At 34.4% G+C, this 19440-nt stretch overlaps 2 protein-coding genes and 1 long non-coding RNA gene across 3 annotated transcripts in view; 2 read left to right on the forward strand and 1 right to left on the reverse strand.

The window, feature by feature from the left end:
• Positions 1–19440, reverse strand: part of LOC108740637 (head-specific guanylate cyclase) — a 209841-nt gene that overhangs the window by 150726 nt on the left and 39675 nt on the right. The gene's annotated exons all lie outside the window — the stretch shown is intronic.
• Positions 5731–9162, forward strand: LOC112905019. The gene is made up of 4 exons (XM_025976526.1): positions 5731–5842; positions 6457–6504; positions 6563–6586; positions 8824–9162. Exons 1-4 carry the CDS (start codon positions 5758–5760, stop codon positions 9111–9113), a joined length of 447 nt encoding a protein of 148 aa, XP_025832311.1. The 5' UTR covers positions 5731–5757; the 3' UTR covers positions 9114–9162.
• LOC108740687 lies at positions 9587–10643 on the forward strand. Its single transcript, XR_001938387.2, has 3 exons — positions 9587–9760; positions 10375–10422; positions 10481–10643. It is a non-coding gene; the product is annotated as an uncharacterized LOC108740687 (long non-coding RNA).

Consider the following 19440-nt stretch of genomic DNA (forward strand, 5'->3'; position numbering starts at 1 on the left):
GAATGGGTGGGTGGTGGTTCGGGTGAGAAAGATGAGACGGACGAAATGAAGACAGAAGAGAATGAAAGATTATCTGTGGAATATTACTGCCTCAGCATTTGTCTAAGTGATCCAAGGAACCCACAGAAAAACTTGGACCAAGGCAGACGGACCCGGAATCGAACCGGCGTCCTCCTGATTGCTAAGCACTAGACCATTGCTTAGCATTCAGGAGGACCTCTAGACCATGCCGCTCGGTTCTTCTTGGTCATCATCGAGACAAGGCGTTAGGATCTGCTTCCCCTGCCTAGTCTTCGTCGAAACGGGACGGATTTGAGTGTTGTGACTGCATTCAGTTATCAGTAATAGATATCAATTTTTTCTGAACTGAGGTTTTAGAGATAACTTTTACTGAGTCGCCCCTTTCTTTTGTAATATAGTAATTTTGTCAATAAACACTCGATTGTTTATAGTTCATAAACATTTCGTTTTATTTACTGCTGACTTGATATCTCACACATATTGAGTGTTTGAATATTGAGTGTTTTACTGATGTCCGATTAAAGTCCTTGAGTAATCCTGATATTTTTCCATAAGTTTATTTCCTATTAGCTCTTTTTAGAATTTTAAGGTCTGATTAATTAATTGATGCTTTGTATTAATAAGCCCCTTAAGTGTTTTAGATTGGGGTGGTTTTTACCAGAGGATACTAGTTTCTAACGTTTATATGAGGTGAACAATTCTTTAGAAGTGTGAATATCTTTTGTAAGCATCCTGGGTCCAAAATAGTAGAAGAAAACTATAATAACTGGTGATTATTTGAAGCTTTTGGAAATCCTATTGAGAATTTTGGCTGTTGGCCTTGGTTACTTTTACTGTTTTCCTGTACTCGTCCAGGTCTTGTATATTTCAAGATCGCAGTTATTTGAATCCCTTTTTAAGAAGATACCAACTTTAGGTAGGTGCTATTTTACGTTCACGCGCTATTCTTCAATTTTGTTGAGTAAATTTCTTTCAATTTTTGTATGAGAACTTGGAGCTCTCATCTTAAATCAGGTCAGCACGTTGAGTTTTCCCGGAGAAATTCTTTTGGTTTTTTGCTTGGGCAAAATAGCGTCCGAGTTTCATTTGTATGTTTGAGGTAATTTTTTATACATAACGAATGAACGAAAAGGATTGTATTTCGATAAAATTTATAGATAGATAGATACAAAAGTTACTTTGGATCACACGGCACATAAGTACCTAGAGTAATTTATGAGCGAACGTATCCGTTTTAAAATTCCATAAGAAATAAAAACGCTTGCACATGTATTAGGGGTTTCTTAATGAAAACGGCATTAGATTTATAGCAAAGTACATTAGTGTGGAGTCGTTTACTTATTAATTAAGCGGTTTATTTTCGTTGTGGCTAGTTTTAAAGGAGAATAATTTAACTGTTTGATTATTGGGATGCCTAGGAATTTCAATACGAGTGCTTCTGTGAGTTGTGGCAATATCTATAGAACAGGGAAACTAATCAACGACCAGGATAATTGCTTAAGTGATGGATTAAACCTAATTAACATTGTGCAGGAAGTGTAATAGTTAGACGAGAAGTAAATTGGATATATTCAAACGGCGAACCCTTCCCTTACCGATATTTCCAAACGTTTCTGGACAATAAATATTTTAATGATATCAATTGATGTGTAAACTCTTTATAACGAAATTATTTATGACGAAATGCTCCCTACTAGAGGACCTCTGCTTTCGCTTCCGCAATTACGGAAGTCCCGCATACATTTTCACATTCGCTTCTGCTCTGGTTCCGCATTCTTATAAAGGAAGCTTATCGTAACTTAACAAAATCTTATTTCTCATTTTTTTGAAAATCAATATATCGGAACAATAAAACAAGTCGTAAAAATTTNGCGCTATTCTTCAATTTTGTTGAGTAAATTTCTTTCAATTTTTGTATGAGAACTTGGAGCTCTCATCTTAAATCAGGTCAGCACGTTGAGTTTTCCCGGAGAAATTCTTTTGGTTTTTTGCTTGGGCAAAGTAGCGTCCGAGTTTCATTTGTATGTTTGAGGTAATTTCTTATACACAACGAATGAACGAAAAGGATTGTATTTCGATAAAATTTATAGATAGATAGATACAAAAATTACTTTGGATCACACGGCACATAAGTACCTAGAGTAATTTATGAGCGAACGTATCCGTTTTAAAATTCCATAAGAAATAAAAACGCACATGTATTAGGGGTTTCTTAATGAAAACGGCATTAGATTTATAGCAAAGTACATTAGTGTGGAGTCGTTTACTTATTAATTAAGCGGTTTATTTTCGTTGTGGCTAGTTTTAAAGGAGAATAATTTAACTGTTTGATTATTGGGATGCCCAGGAATTTCAATACGAGTGCTTCTGTGAGTTGTGAGAATATCTATAGAACAGGGAAACTAATCAACGACCAGGATAATTGCTTAAGTGATGGATTAAACCTAATTAACATTGTGCAGGAAGTGTAATAGTTAGACGAGAAGTAAATTGGATATATTCAAATGGCGAACCGTTCCCTTACCGGCATTTCCAAATTTTTCTGGACAATAAACATTTTAATGATATCAAATTGATATAACAAAATTATTTATGACGAAATGCTCCCTACTAGAGTTGCAACAGACCTCTGCTTCCGCTTCCGCTTCTGGTTCCGCATTCTTATAAAGGAAGCTTATCTAACTTAACAAAATCTTATTTCTCATCTTTTTGAAAATCAATATATCGGAACAATAAAACAAGTCGTAAAAATTTATTGCTTTTATCTGTTGGCTGAACTTGACCGTTTTCAAAACACAATTTAAATGGAATTGCTTGTTGCAAAGCTGCATGTGCAGGTTCTTGTGACAGCTTTCAAAGGCCCCTTTGCAACATTGTGAACGTATTATTATCAATCGTTTATGTTTATGAAGTATTAGCGCCAATGCAGCGTTATAGCAGACAAAAATTTTGTTAATAATAGTAGTGTCCTTTTATTATAGTTTAGAGCCTAAAACTATTCCCTAGTATGTATTTCGTACGTTCATATTTTCCAAAATTTATTCTCTTATTAGTTTCCTACTTTAATCTAGGAACGTCCAAGACTTTCAGCTCCCCCTTAGCCAGTTCTCCTAATAATTTCATTTCGAAAATACTGATACAATTATAGCATTTATTTATTTTGTATAGTGTTTGCTCAGTGGTGTAAATTTCAAATTAGAAGTGTAATTTTGAAGTCAAAAAGAAGTTCCATTTGGGATTATTTTGTTGATATTAACGATGCAAGTGTTAAATGCAAATTTTATAACAAACTATTCGCGAAAAGGGCGCACGACCACTATATTAAAGAATCACTTAAAATCATTACACTTCCGCACGCGCTTCCGCAAAAATTTACTATTTACTTCTGTTTCTGCTTCTACTTCCGTTATGACACTTCCGTTGCATTTATTGGTTTACCTAATAATAATACAAACACCAACTAATCATCTCCAACAAAACAGATAATTTCTGCATCAAAACGGTCGGGGGTCGATTAATACGACTGCCGTAGTTGGTAGTACCCCTTAGCAATAACATCGCCTCACTAGCGACTTGGTAATGTTTTGAGTTATTCCCACATTTTGCCTTACCTGTATATTATACGTATATTGTAACACAGGCAGCAAAGCTTTTTAGCTTCAACTTGAGAAGTAAACAACAAAGTTGTAAATACATGAGATGTATCCATATATCTGGTTGTAGAGAATGGCATCACTTAGACAACCCTTAAAAGCTTTATTTTGAGCGGAGGTGTAAGTAGATACTGGAATTGAACTTTAGTGGAACCCATCGAAAAAGTAGAACCTACGTCTCCACCTGCGTATTGTGTATTATCTAATTTATCGCTACGGTAAACATTTGCGCTCGTGTATGAATAATAATATTTATAAATGCTAACAAAACATTTTTAAAGTACTTTCACTTAGCAAGAAAAGGTAAAAAAGGAAAAAATTCTACCTGTGTTTGCGTGGTACGATTTATAAAGCTTTTCATTTCTTTTTAGACTTTTTATTTTTCTTTTTTTGTCTCAAATAACACTGGCTAATTAGATGAAACAATCGTTGATTTTTTGAAGTGAAACTTCTTTACGCACGGTAGGGTAAGTTCGTTTCATGTGAGTTGCTATTAACGAAATCCTGCAACGGATGCTCCCCTTCTACTCGGCCACGTAGTCGAGTTCGTAGTGGGGATCACTTGAGCCGTGAGCGCGCTTCAATGCAACGTTCGTTACAAGCAACTCCGGCATGTATAGTGTAGCCCTAACAAAATGTATGAATGTATTTGTATGTGTTTTTGTATGTATGCCTACACTCTACAGTCGAAACGACGCCACTGACTAAACTAGACGCATAGTGTACAAATAATATCATTAAACCAATTCCTTATAACCCGTATCCCAGTATGTTTGTGTATTTGAAGAAGTTTCACTTCGGTAGCGTGTAGTATAATTACACGTTGCATTTTTTGAAGTGAAACTTTTTTACGCACGGTAGGGTAAATTCGTTTCATGTGAGTTGCTATGTAACAAAATCATGCAACGCATTTCCCCTGCTGTCTGTCCCTATGTATGCTTCGATCTTCAAAACTACGCAACGGATTTTAATGCGTTTTTTTTTTTAATAGATATAGTAATTCAAGAGGAAGATTTATATGTATGATATATGCATAATTTAGTAGAGAAACACTGATAATTTTAGAGGTTTGTAATGTGATGTAAATAAATACATTTTAAATACAAAAAAGTCCGCGATGGTATATGTCTATCTCTTAGGGATAATCCACAATAACAATTTTTCATCCTTTACTTTTGGCTTATTTACGAAGCGATTTTAAGCAATACAGCATTAATCCTTATTCAGTTAAATACTTTTAAATACATTGTGCATTTAATATAGATCAATATGGCCCCCACAGCATGTAATTCAAATCAATATTTTGGAAGATATTACAGACTTAAAATGCAGGGACATGGCGGTTGCGGCGGTACCGGCCGGTTTGTATTGTCTAATGACAAAAAAGCTGTGATTGTTGTATATAAAGACATTCTATAGTATATTTACTATCAGCANTGAGAAAATTGTATGACTGAACAAATTGAAAAGTAGTGTACAAATAATACCATTAAACCAATTCCTTAACCCCTATCCCGGTATGTTTGAGTGTTTGAAGAAGTTTCACTTCAGTAGCGTGTTGTATAATTACACGTTGGAAGTATTTTTTTTTAAATATATTTCTTGCGTTTGTGCTTTTGAGTTCTTTATTTATTAAAATATAAGCATGGATCGCAATCTTCTGGGTGTTGGATGTGTTACTAAACATTTATTTAATTAAATTTTATTACTTATAGTTTTTTTGAATACCCGGACACCCCCAGTTTTTAAATATTGTTTCGTCCCTGCTTTTAACTATATAGTTTTGAGTTGTGAATTATTTATAAAATTCATCGATCTATATACACAATTGTGCTGTACGAGTACGAATTAAATTTTTACTTCGACGCCATCTGTAGAAAAAGGATTCAATAACTACTTTTTGAGCCTATCATGTTTTTCGTTTCGTAATTTTATCTGATATAGAGCAACAATAAAAAATGTTTAATAAAGAAAAATATGTTTATGATATTATTCAAAATTAGCACGTGAACAAATGTCTAATCTTATCAGCCGGGAAGGAGTATGAAGGTGTAACAAAATTTTCTATGACAGTTGGAAAGATATGTGCACAGACCGGAAGGCTGAAATGGTTTTAAAAGGTTGTGTGTCATTTGAAAGTCTACTTATTCTAAATTTATTTGCAAACTGTAAGTTATCTTAGAAACATTTAGCTTTAGTGCAATATATTTACTGAAACTTCATATTTCATTCATAACTTTTCATTTTTTCTAATTTTGTGCTTCTTTTGTGGTTCATTCACCAATGCCATTTATGAGTCAGTAGATATTCGTGCATTAGAAAAGAAGGACACTTTTAAGTCCATTATTTGTTGATTTGATGATAAGATTTTGTTATAAAAAGAAAGTGTCTGGATATTCTTGTTTCTATTTTCTCTGCGCTTAGTTATTATCATGTTCAACAAAATAATGATAAATGCTTTGACGTCAAATTCCCAGATAATAAAGCCTTCCCAATGTCAGTGATAATAAAAAATAGTTAAATATTGAACCGAAGGCAGTACTATTAAGATAAATGAAAGTATGTAAATGTATAGTTTCATGTATCTGTCTACAATGTCATGTACATATAATTCAGTCGTAGTGTGGTACAACCACAATAAATTACTGGCATAAACTAGATAAGCTTGGTTAACATCACTGCGATATAGATTCATTTGAGTCATTCAATTATTGAAAACATATAATAACAGGTTAAGTTGTCCTATTCTAATCTATAAAGTCGATTGTTTGTTTCATTTTAGATGGATGTGTTTTTTTAAAAGATGCAAACTCAACTTTTTCTGAAAACAGTAAGTATTTATCTTGATTATACTATTTACCAACTCTTGATCCTTTATTATATTTCAGGTTCATGTAATTCAACACAAAATGGTAATAATAAGGAAAATTCAAGTATTTACTTAAATTATAATGAAAGTTATTCAAAAATTTGACAGGGAATTTAAGATAAGAAATCTAACTGAACCTAGTGTGCGTTTTTTGCATGAAAACAAAAAAGGCAATCATTTCCTGGTAATTCCATGTTTTAAGTAGAAATACACCGGTTACAAATAGCAAAACCACTACAGTTAATGGTTCATGTCTTTGTTCGGGGGAATTTTCCATTAAATAACACTCTCACCAACGTTCCAAATGTCCCGTTAAAAAAGTCGTTTAAACACTAAACCAAATTTTATTCTTCGTTTGGGAATTTTCAACAAGAAAGTTGAGTTGAAACTTTTAAAACGAGCTTGTATAATGTTTAAATACCAGAAATCTGGAAGGTTACAAAATCAAACTAATAAGTTAACGTTAATCAAAAACTGATACACCAACAAGCGACAGTTCGACCATATAAATGTATTCATGTTCACAACAATAAAAAAGAAGTCACTTCTATGCTCGCGAACGGTTAATTTAGAAATTCGAAAAAGGTTGTTAAAGGTGTATGTTTCGATCCTGGCGCTGTACGGGTGCGAAACATGGACAGTGGGCGCGGCGGAAAAGAAAAGGTTGGGAGCGTTCGAAATGTGGTGTTACAGGGTAATGATAAGGATACCGTGGATAGAGAAGGTTAGAAATGAACAGGTATTAGAAAGAATAGGAGAAAAGAGGACTCTGTGGAAGTCAATAAGAAAGGCGAAGGGCTAGTCAGAGAGGATTATGTATGATCCAACAAGGTCCACTTGTTAGTAGTTGGTCTGTGTTCTGTCGGAGCTGCCTGCGACGCGCTGATGAGATCCAAAAAGATCGAAATCGCGATCCGCGTCTGGCAGTTTCGACAGAATACAGACCACTNAAGATAACTTGCAACAATTGTGTTTCGCTCATAATAAACAATAAAGGCTCTTGCGTTGGAGATATTTATTTTGATTATTTACAAAGGGGAGGACTTTCTGTTCCTACTGATAATATTAGTATAGTTTTTTTTCACATTTATGCCATTCTTGAAGAAATAAGTAATAACGAAAATCTGCAGACACAATGTTTACGGGCTGAACACCAAAAACCAATTTTAGGAAAATTAACTATTTTCAAAAATATTTAGTTTTGGAAAACATTATAAAGATATATATTCTTCCAAATTTTATCTTTAACGTAACAATGCTCTGACCACGAAGCTATGAGTGGTGGCAACAGTAAGAACGACAAACCGTCGTTATACGATATATATCAAATATTTTATGAAACACATTGAAATTCCTAGTGGTTAATACTAAATATTAATTTGAAAATTAATTCTCAATTTTTTTCTCTTCAAGTTGTGGTGTATTTCAATCACTTCTTGAATTCGTCAGGCACCTCAGAAACTTTGACAAAAGGATTGCCGATCAGTTTCTGAATTCCCTTGTCCTCGCAGTCAGGAAAATATCGATTGAATTCACTTTTTAAGTTTTTCAAATGGAGTGTAATGTTCTTTTGTATTTCTACTTTAATCTTAGTTTAATATTTTCCGGGTGGCTTCGCGGACCATTTCGGGTGGTTCCAGGGACTACCAGTGGTTAAGAACCACTGATTGTAAATAATATGATATCTGTACTTCGTACACTGTCAAGATATTCTGATGGAGGCGCTAGGTACATAGTTATATAAACGTGAACTATTGTTACGAACGAAGGCCGCAGGTGAGGACTATAGACTCAGGATATTGTAAATTATTAAAGTATCTACTATTTGTACAAGAGAAGAAAACTGGAATGATTTAAAATTATAGACTAATAATTTCGTTAAAATTTTCCGAAGAAGCCGCAGTGCGTGTGGAATCAAATACATCGAATCGTACCAAGTAGGTATTTTATTAGTATTGAGTTTTCATTAACTAGATGTAGACTCAATTGTCAACTTTAAGACATTTTTAACCGAAGTTAGTGGTAACATACTATACTTCATTTACTTTCTCTAGCGACTTGGCCCTTCCAATGTCTTGGATGCGCGCCTGCAAAATCGTAGGTAGGGAGAAAAAAGCTCATTATACTCTCGACTCTTGTTCATTAAAGATACTTTTTCATACAGTACCTGCCAAAAGTTTTGTTCAATCATGAATAGTAGTGCGAGTCAAAAACAAGCGTTAAAGCCTTTAATATGTCTTCAAATATAAATAAACATCTNGTATAAATCGTTTTCTTTAGGTTCTGATGACGGCTTTAACGCAGCAGACAGAATAGGATTTTTCTTAGCTGGCTTGGGTTGTTTTATGTTTCTTTACATCATGGTTTTGTGCTGTACACGTCGGGAGAGTGAAATTAACTTTTTGACCAGCCCCTCGGTTTCGAGAAGCGAAAGGAACAGCGTAGTAACTTTACCGCCATCCTACGATCAATTTGCGCCACCGTCTTACGACGTTGTGGTTGACTGGAAGCGTCTCGATCAGAACGAAATGCCTGGAATTCAGGAGCAGAAACGACTGGAGAGATATTAAATTAAATTCGTAACAGAAAGATTGAGAACGAAAAGATGTTCAACTATCAGAGAGTACAATAGGATTGCACAAGTGGAGAAATTTTGTCAGATGGTGCAGCTAATATCTATTTGTAAAATGATATGTGACGAAGGGTCAATATTATTATTCTGTAATTTTGAATGGGGCAGTACATTGTAAGAGTGAATTTTTTGAATCAATTTTATCCAATATAGATAATTGCAAATTAATGAGAAAAAATTGTTACTGTAACTATATAGTTTTGAGTTGTGAATTATTTATAAAATTCATCGATCTATATACACAATTGTGCTGTACGAGTACGAATTAAATTTTTACTTCGACGCCATCTGTAGAAAAAGGATTCAATAACTACTTTTTGAGCCTATCATGTTTTTCGTTTCGTAATTTTATCTGATATAGAGCAACAATAAAAAATGTTTAATAAAGAAAAATATGTTTATGATATTATTCAAAATTAGCACGTGAACAAATGTCTAATCTTATCAGCCGGGAAGGAGTATGAAGGTGTAACAAAATTTTCTATGACAGTTGGAAAGATATGTGCACAGACCGGAAGGCTGAAATGGTTTTAAAAGGTTGTGTGTCATTTGAAAGTCTACTTATTCTAAATTTATTTGCAAACTGTAAGTTATCTTAGAAACATTTAGCTTTAGTGCAATATATTTACTGAAACTTCATATTTCATTCATAACTTTTCATTTTTTCTAATTTTGTGCTTCTTTTGTGGTTCATTCACCAATGCCATTTATGAGTCAGTAGATATTCGTGCATTAGAAAAGAAGGACACTTTTAAGTCCATTATTTGTTGATTTGATGATAAGATTTTGTTATAAAAAGAAAGTGTCTGGATATTCTTGTTTCTATTTTCTCTGCGCTTAGTTATTATCATGTTCAACAAAATAATGATAAATGCTTTGACGTCAAATTCCCAGATAATAAAGCCTTCCCAATGTCAGTGATAATAAAAAATAGTTAAATATTGAACCGAAGGCAGTACTATTAAGATAAATGAAAGTATGTAAATGTATAGTTTCATGTATCTGTCTACAATGTCATGTACATATAATTCAGTCGTAGTGTGGTACAACCACAATAAATTACTGGCATAAACTAGATAAGCTTGGTTAACATCACTGCGATATAGATTCATTTGAGTCATTCAATTATTGAAAACATATAATAACAGGTTAAGTTGTCCTATTCTAATCTATAAAGTCGATTGTTTGTTTCATTTTAGATGGATGTGTTTTTTTAAAAGATGCAAACTCAACTTTTTCTGAAAACAGTAAGTATTTATCTTGATTATACTATTTACCAACTCTTGATCCTTTATTATATTTCAGGTTCATGTAATTCAACACAAAATGGTAATAATAAGGAAAATTCAAGTATTTACTTAAATTATAATGAAAGTTATTCAAAAATTTGACAGGGAATTTAAGATAAGAAATCTAACTGAACCTAGTGTGCGTTTTTTGCATGAAAACAAAAAAGGCAATCATTTCCTGGTAANATATTCATTATTTTTTATTATATCCGCTTTATAAATCATTTTAAGCTAATTTAAATAAATTGATGACTTCCCTATAAACTCTCCGCAAAATCGATTTTGTAAATTTCAATGAAATCCCAACGACGGCCTTTGAAAATAATAGCCGCAATTAATTTCAGTTTAACAAAAGTTCACGTTGGAAACTTTTCTCGAAAGGGATGTCTGCCACTGATTTATATCTACCTATTATAAATCTTGTAAGATATTGTTGAAATGTTTAAGCCTTTGAGTTTGTTCCGTCAAGTATTCAAACGAACAAAATAATTTATGGGAACCGTTCCAAGTATAATACGTTTACAGTCACTGCCGTGAAATTAACACCGTTTAACCATTTATAAGCCCATAAGTTGATAGTAAGTGCAAACAAAAGCCCATGCGCCTGCTTGATAAAAACATATCAACATTCCCGTGATTTCAGTGATTCATCTCTGTAAATAAGTGGTTCTAATTTAGAAATTTATTCTCATTTTTTTCCTCAAATTAATGCGAAAAACTGTTACTGCTGTCGCGCCCTCGCCCAGAATTGAACCCACGACCGTTGGCTATACCACAGCCGTCTCTAATTACAAGCCATGCTGAAGGTTTACTTGGCAACACTGTGGGAGTCCCAAGATTTCCAAGTTAATGAGAGTTACAACTAATACATTAGTTGCTGTGTTTTTTCGTTGTTCTATAATATTTTTATTTTAGCGAAAATATCGTGCAGTAAATGTGCAATAAGGATGATTATAGTGTGTTATAGTGATTAATACCTTTCGATACAGTTTTTAATTGCAGAAGGCAATATTAACTGTTATCTGAAAGAAGTGAAAATGTTTTAGGTCAGATTGTTTTGGTTGTAAATTTTCTGGTTTATTTCTTAACAAAATGCCTCTCGTCGTTGTGTTCCTAGTTGCTATTCAAATTATAAATTATCTTTAAAATGTAAGTACAAGTATGTCTATATTTTTATTCCCAAAAAAATGATGAAATGCGAAAAAAATGCGTAAGTACTATACCTCGCAAAGATTGGACTCCACGAAAATATTCTGCAGTTTACATACATCACTTTAACGAAAGTGACATTATAAAAACAGTAAAAAAAAGTATCCACTGCCGGTAATGTTTTGAGTGTGCTTTTAACATATCCTAAATTACCAGAGAATAATGAAACAGGAATTTAAATTGTTGAAGAGTCTCCCTTAAACATAAGTCAGTTTATTGAAATTTTAAATTCCGATTTTTTAATGAATTGTGATTTAGATGACTCCTTAAAAATTTCCATTTCAGGATATGCAGTTCATTCTGCTCGTAAAAAGATAACTTGCAACAATTGTGTTTCGCTCATAATAAACAATAAAGGCTCTTGCGTTGGAGATATTTATTTTGATTATTTACAAAGGGGAGGACTTTCTGTTCCTACTGATAATATTAGTATAGTTTTTTTTCACATTTATGCCATTCTTGAAGAAATAAGTAATAACGAAAATCTGCAGACACAATGTTTACGGGCTGAACACCAAAAACCAATTTTAGGAAAATTAACTATTTTCAAAAATATTTAGTTTTGGAAAACATTATAAAGATATATATTCTTCCAAATTTTATCTTTAACGTAACAATGCTCTGACCACGAAGCTATGAGTGGTGGCAACAGTAAGAACGACAAACCGTCGTTATACGATATATATCAAATATTTTATGAAACACATTGAAATTCCTAGTGGTTAATACTAAATATTAATTTGAAAATTAATTCTCAATTTTTTTCTCTTCAAGTTGTGGTGTATTTCAATCACTTCTTGAATTCGTCAGGCACCTCAGAAACTTTGACAAAAGGATTGCCGATCAGTTTCTGAATTCCCTTGTCCTCGCAGTCAGGAAAATATCGATTGAATTCACTTTTTAAGTTTTTCAAATGGAGTGTAATGTTCTTTTGTATTTCTACTTTAATCTTAGTTTAATATTTTCCGGGTGGCTTCGCGGACCATTTCGGGTGGTTCCAGGGACTACCAGTGGTTAAGAACCACTGATTGTAAATAATATGATATCTGTACTTCGTACACTGTCAAGATATTCTGATGGAGGCGCTAGGTACATAGTTATATAAACGTGAACTATTGTTACGAACGAAGGCCGCAGGTGAGGACTATAGATTATGGCGAGGACCCGATCAATGAGACAACACCTATGGTCTATACATTCTGTAGCGTCCAAAAGCAAAAACACGGTCATAAATCATAAGTCGAACGGCACATGCATGCCCGCGTAACAAAATAGTTTCGAGAAAATTCGATGACAATAGCTTTGGTACACTATCTAATACAATCTTTTTATTTACTGTTCTACTTACAAATATATACGTTAAATGAAATCCTACAAATGGCGCGGTAAACGCCATCTGTTGTACAATGCTACATTTAGTGGAATTCAATAGGCTCAACAACGTCCATTTAAATAGATGGATATCTACTTGCTGAATTGAATCCACGGCGTAGCTCACCACTACGTGATAGGGACTTTACCAAAATAGAATAAAGAAATTCGAAGTGGTCAGTATTATGTCGAAACTGCCAGACGCGGATCGCGATTTCGATCTCGCTGGATCCCATCAGCGCATCACAGACAGTTTCGATAGGATGGGACACATTTCATAAAACCCGCTGTGTTAAGGTAGCGTGTAAAGTTAGTCTGTATCTCGTCGAAACTGTCTGCGATACGCTGATGAGATCCAAAAAGATCGAAATCGCGATCCGTGTCTGACAGTTTCGACAGAATACCGACCACTATGGTAACATGCCATTCACGTACTGGTGAGCTACGCCCGGATACATAGTGATCTCTTAAATGTAACATTGTACTACAGATGGCGTTTACCGTACCACTTGTAGGATTTTATAAAACGCGCTGTTAAGACAGCAGGTAATAATTGGTTTGTGTTCTGCCGAAACTGTCTGTGACGCGCTGATGAGATCCAACAAGATCGAAATCGCAATCCGTGTCTGGAAGTTACGACAGAATACTGACCACCTCGAATTTCTTTGTTCGGTTATGTGCGTTTAATATTTAAAGTCTAAAAGATGTGATTGATCATGTGCTTATAGATGATTGCAACGACTTTTCTGGTTAAATTGCAAATGTAAGTATTCACTTTGTGCCAAGTCTATTCCACATTATATCCGTAAAAGCCAAAAATCTTTGACGCGTGTATCTCGTCTGTTCAAACTTTTATACGAGGTTTATGCAAACGATGTGTGAAGTAGAAAATCCGGAACGATATGCAAAGTTGAAAACTTTATTAAAGTTTAATCCGCGAGATACATATTACGTTGATAAAAATGTCAAAGCCTTTCACTAGAACCTTTCATCCATTTATTGAGGGTTAAACCAGTCAAAATTTAACACACGTGCGCATTAAACTCAACTGATCATTATTCTGTACTCGGGTCAATTCACAAAGCCGAAATTTGCAGTACCTAGCTAAAATGTATTAGATACAAAAATTTTACTACCCCTTCTTTAGTTACTTATGAATTCGATGTCCTTTACACTTCCATTAGTGGTGCAAGTGACCTGGTCTATAATAATATGAATGGAGTTTTGAGTGAATGGAATAATATATGTTATGCTACTCTTTTATTAGTTATTTTATATTGATTTATCATCATCATCATAAGGTCGTCAGTCCTAAGACTGGGTCGACACGCACTTCCACTCTTTCCTATCATGAGCTAATCTTCGCATTTCCCTAAAACTAGAACATCCTATTAACTATTTGAGAACAGTAATGTAATCTGGGTCTACCTCTACCCCTCCTAACTCCTGTTTCTGCCTCTAATATGTCTCTGACAAGACCTTTATGCCTGAGAAGGTGTCCTACCAACCTATCTCGCCTATTTCTTATTGACTTCCACATTGATTTATACAAGCACTGAAAAAATACTTATACAAACCAAGTAGTAAAATAAGTTTCTTTGATTGAGTTGAGGAGGAGATAATTTCTTCTGTTTAATTGTGACGAAATCAAACACTCACAATTTTGATTAGTAGCAGATTTACATATTCCTTGTAGGTATCATTAAAAAAATATTTCAACGGAATTAAGTATTGAAAAGGAAAACAACAGTCGAGAAATAATTTACGACATAATTTTCTCCGCTAATTTCAAAACTTGCATCAGAATTGTTACAGCATGTAAATTTTTAGATTAAGAAAATGCAATTTGTAATCTCCATGAGATAAAACTAGAAGAAGAGACGATATTTCTAAGGTATGAATTAGAATTTGGCCTCAATGACAGATGGCCTTTCACTTCTATTCATATCTAGAATACGAAGATTTCGAAATATTTCAACCTCGAAATCCAAATATTTACAATTTGGCGGCTTTTGTTTGAATGTGAGATTAGGCATCTTAAAATTTCAATATTTAATTTAAGGAAATTCTGGAGTCATATTTGAATTCATATTTGAATAATAAATCGGAAATCTCTGTGTTTCGGTACCAAACAATCTAAATAAAGAATTATTCGAATTAATATACTCGAGATAAAAATTTTCAGTCTCTCAGAGTCTCTGAAAGCGAGACTCGAGTCTCCGTCTCTTATCGAGTCTCTCTGGTATCGCTGAGAGAGACTGCCAAGAGACTGTCAAAAAAAAATGTTTACCCTCTCTAAACGAGTGACTCGAGTCGCTCATAGAGATCCTCATTTCGTATCGAGTCTCTGAACGAAAGACTCGAGAGACTGGAATATCTCAATAAGTAGTGTCTCGATAGACATGGTTAAAATTTTCTAAGTTCAACATATTTCAGAGATCCCAGTCTTTCTACGAGAAACTCGAGTCTCTCAATTTTTCAGTTTTATTCATTCAGTCTCTCCGTGAGAGACTCGAATCTCTGAATTAACAATTTTATCGTTCGAGTCTCTCATACAGAGACTGTGAAAGATCCATAAAAAAAAACCTAGGCAATAACTGAAAGACTCAGAGAGACTGGAAAGAGACTGAAAATTTTTGTCTGGGGTACAACTTATCTGTCATCGTTTTATAACTATCAAAATTGTGGTTAAGATAAGAACCACTTTTATAACAATGTTGTACACATTTTTGTATCTGTGATGAATATTGACACTGTTGCAGCATTCGAGGTTAATACTACTGCAGTTTTTTAAGAATTTATAGGTACCTAATACTTACTTTTATTAAATAACTGATGATAAAAATCGATTATTTAAAAGAAATTTTAAGTTTAGTAGAGTAAGAGTGAGAAACGATGACATCTGTGAAGCGTCGGGTTACTATAGGTAGAGTTTTTGCTCGGTAATGAACTGGGAAACTTAGTGTCACGGAAAATGAAGACGAAGGTTCTTGTGGAAATATAAATCTGCATTTCTGTGCTAGACTCACTTTATCACCTTAATGAGGGTTTAAACCGAGTGTCTGTTGGGCATATATTATGACGTTTACATTTACATGCCGCGGGGAACCACCGAGCCATTCACGTATACATACGGGCATGCAAACTAAAGAATAATAAATTAAATCAGAAGTATCTGCATAATAGACAGACTAGGTCAAAATCGGACGCTTAAGAAAAAAATCAACATATAAAAAAATTATATGAAATATTAATATCAAATTCATTTGTCGAATTTTTTACCCACTACAAACTACTTCGGGTTAATGAGGGAAAATTGTTGCTGTTGCTTCCCGACGAGGGTGTGAAAAACCAACCATTTCTAAAGATGTTAGTGTTTCATAAAAAAAATAAACTGGTTAATAGATATTAGATATTCGAAAAAAAAAAAAACTTTTGGGTGTTTCATTCCCACCAGCCAGTAATGCTGGTGTGCGGGCAGTCCCTCCGNTCGTTTTATAACTATCAAAATTGTGGTTAAGATAAGAACCAGTTTTATAACAATGTTGTACACATTTTTGTATCTGTGATGAATATTGACACTGTTGCAGCATTCGAGGTTGATACTACTGCAGTATCCGAAGGTTGAAATTATTGCAGTATTCAAATAAGAATGAGCCCAGTGTTAGACTAGTTTTTTGAATTATTTACATCTTATTTATACTAAATTTATTTACATCGCTCTTATGGAACTAGATGTTTCAGGAATTTACGTTTGTGTATAAATATTTACGACCTAGTTGGTCGCACTGTGTCGCGATTTTACTAAGTCCTTACAAATGAAGGACTTTAATTTCAAAATCATATGGTTTTCACGATACCCCTTTTTATTAAGGATGGTTGGGAGGTATGTCAAAATGCTACGAGACAAATAAAAATTTGGAAGAACGTTCCTTATTCAATTCTAAAAGACCTGTAAAAATTACAAATCGATTCACTAAACCGTTAAAAAGNTAATAGAATTATGCATCAGCTTTAGATATTCGAAAAAAAAAAAAAACTTTTGGGTGTTTCATTCCCACCAGCCAGTAATGTTGGTGGGCGGGCAGTCCCTCAGGACTATGCCGGAAGGTAGGGCGGAAGGCCTTCTTTAGCCTGCTTTCAGGAATTGTGGGAATGGGTGGATGGTGGTTCGGGTGAGAAAGTTGAGACGGACGAAATGAAGACAGAAGAGAGTGAAAGATTATCTGTGGAATATTATTGCCCCAGCATTTGCCTAAGTGGTCCAAGGTAACCACAGAAAAAGTTGAACCAAGGCAGACGGACCCGGAATCGAACCGGTGTCCTCCCGAATGCTAAGCAATGGTCTAGACCTCTAGGCAATGCCGCTCGGTAAATATTCGAAGCGTTCTACAGCTAAATCACATAATTTTCTGATAGTAGGGAATAGCAATAATGAACTCAAATTTCCCATTTGCCTCATAAGATAAAAAGAGCATATACATATTTTAATCAGCTTGAAACACAAGAATTACCTACACCAAGGGCCCAACCATGACACATACTACAAAGTCCCATCTTTTGTTCGTCTGCAAATAAGTATTCCCAGCAAATACAAGTGTAGTACCGACCAACATGGCATAAAGATTTAGCATTCGTGAGGACACTGGTTCGACTCCGGGTGCGTCCGCCCTGGCTCAAGTTTTTCTGTAGTTTTCTTGGATCACTTAAGCAAATATTGGAGCAATACTAATAATAATTTTATTTCTCAGATGGTTTTTCATTTCTATTAATTTTTTCCGCCTTACCTTTCTCATCCCAACCGCTACCTACCATTCTTACGAATCCTAATAGGAGGCTACTTTGCTGGACCGTTCGCCCACCAACATTAGTAGCTAGCGGGAATAAGCACTCAAGTTTTTTTTTCTTGGGCTTCTTATTTTTTATTCTTTCAAGATTTAGTGTCCCATTATGCTTCCACAAGCATATTTTATACTTAAACCATGCAGTTTTAACCTGAAACGACGACGGCTGTGAAAAGTATCTAATATCAAACTCTGATAGTACTGCTACAATCTTTGGCTGAAAATTTGTAAAAACTTATAAATTATGAACAAGTTCAACTTTTTCTCACATATTTACTTGATTAATATAATACAAACAGGTTTCGTGAGAAGTTTCCATTTTTGTATAAATTGTCGCCTTACAGACTCTAAAAGTATTACGTAATCTAAATATATAAATCGAACTTTAGAATGAAAAGCGAATAGGTAATTGCATTTTTGCATTTGTGGAATACACCTTTAGGAAAGTAGGTTTGCTCCGAAAATGCAACTTTTAGAAACTTATGTATGTGTACTTCGACACTTCCGCTTTATTTTGAATTTCCGCCAACAAGCAGAATAAAGTTTTCAATATTACATTCCAAGGTGGCTTGTATTTTGTATCGACGGTCTTCCAGTTTCCGTCGCATTAATATTTACAACGGAAGAGAGTGCCAATAAAGACTCCCTGACCCACACTGTAGATTCGAACGAAATTTTGCTATGCTTAATGAAATTTGATCCCGCTTTAGTACTTGCATAGGTAGGTACGATAAGATAGTTGAAGAGAAATGGTTTTAGGGAAGAAAAATAAAAATCTAAAAATGCTGTCACTAATATTTTCTCAATATGTAATGATTATAAGGCCCTTCAGGATGCATTTCATAAATAAAAAATTAAAGCATATTTGAATTTATAATAGTAACCAAAACCAAAAGAGTTTCCAGCAAAACTATTAAGAGAATCCTACTTTTGGAATTAATGTGAGTTTATGATTAGTAATACATTTCTTAATATCCTTTTGTAATATAATCTACTTTAGAGCTCAAATGGTACATAAAAAGAATGTGAAAAATATATACGCAAAGAAAATGTTATATTAGTGTCTTTAAATAGCTTTCTTTGGTTAGAGATCCCTTTAAATGCATGATGGAATCGGCATTTACTTGGTAAAAAATCATAATTGTAACCTATTCCATTTTAAACTTCGCGGTCACAACCAGTGGTAGTACCGCCACTCTCCTGACCACCCTTCCCGATAGCGCCATCAGCTACCCCCGGACGCCGCCAAATGCTGCCTTTACTACCAGGACGATGTGGCCTAGCCACCCCTTCCGCCTTCCCTTTCTGGCACCCAGAATAGATATTTAAGGAGCCACACCACCGAAGGAAGGAACCGAGCGGCATGGCCTAGAGGTCTACACCATTGCTTAGCATTCGGGAGGACGCCGGTTCGATTCCGGGTCCGTCTGCCTTGGTCCAAGTTTTTCTGTGGTTTCCTTGGATCACTCAGGCAAATGCTGAGGCAGTAATATTCCACAGATAATCTTTCACTCTCTTCTGTCTTCATTTCGTCCGTCTCATCTTTCTCACC

This window comes from Agrilus planipennis, unplaced genomic scaffold, assembly GCF_000699045.2.
Source record: "Agrilus planipennis isolate EAB-ADULT unplaced genomic scaffold, Apla_2.0 scaffold21, whole genome shotgun sequence".
Taxonomy (NCBI): Eukaryota; Metazoa; Arthropoda; class Insecta; order Coleoptera; family Buprestidae; genus Agrilus; species Agrilus planipennis.

What these genes read in the sequence shown, in the direction of transcription:
- LOC112905019 (XM_025976526.1), top strand. Translation starts at nt 5,758, where the DNA reads ATGTGCACAGACCGGAAGGCTGAAATGGTTTTAAAAGGTTGTGTGTCA. An exon ending in TCTAAATTTATTTGCAAACT is followed by an intron (nt 5,843 to 6,456) that starts GTAAGTTATCTT and finishes GTTTCATTTTAG; the next exon opens with ATGGATGTGTTTTTTTAAAA. An exon ending in ATGTAATTCAACACAAAATG is followed by an intron (nt 6,587 to 8,823) that starts GTAATAATAAGG and finishes CGTTTTCTTTAG; the next exon opens with GTTCTGATGACGGCTTTAAC.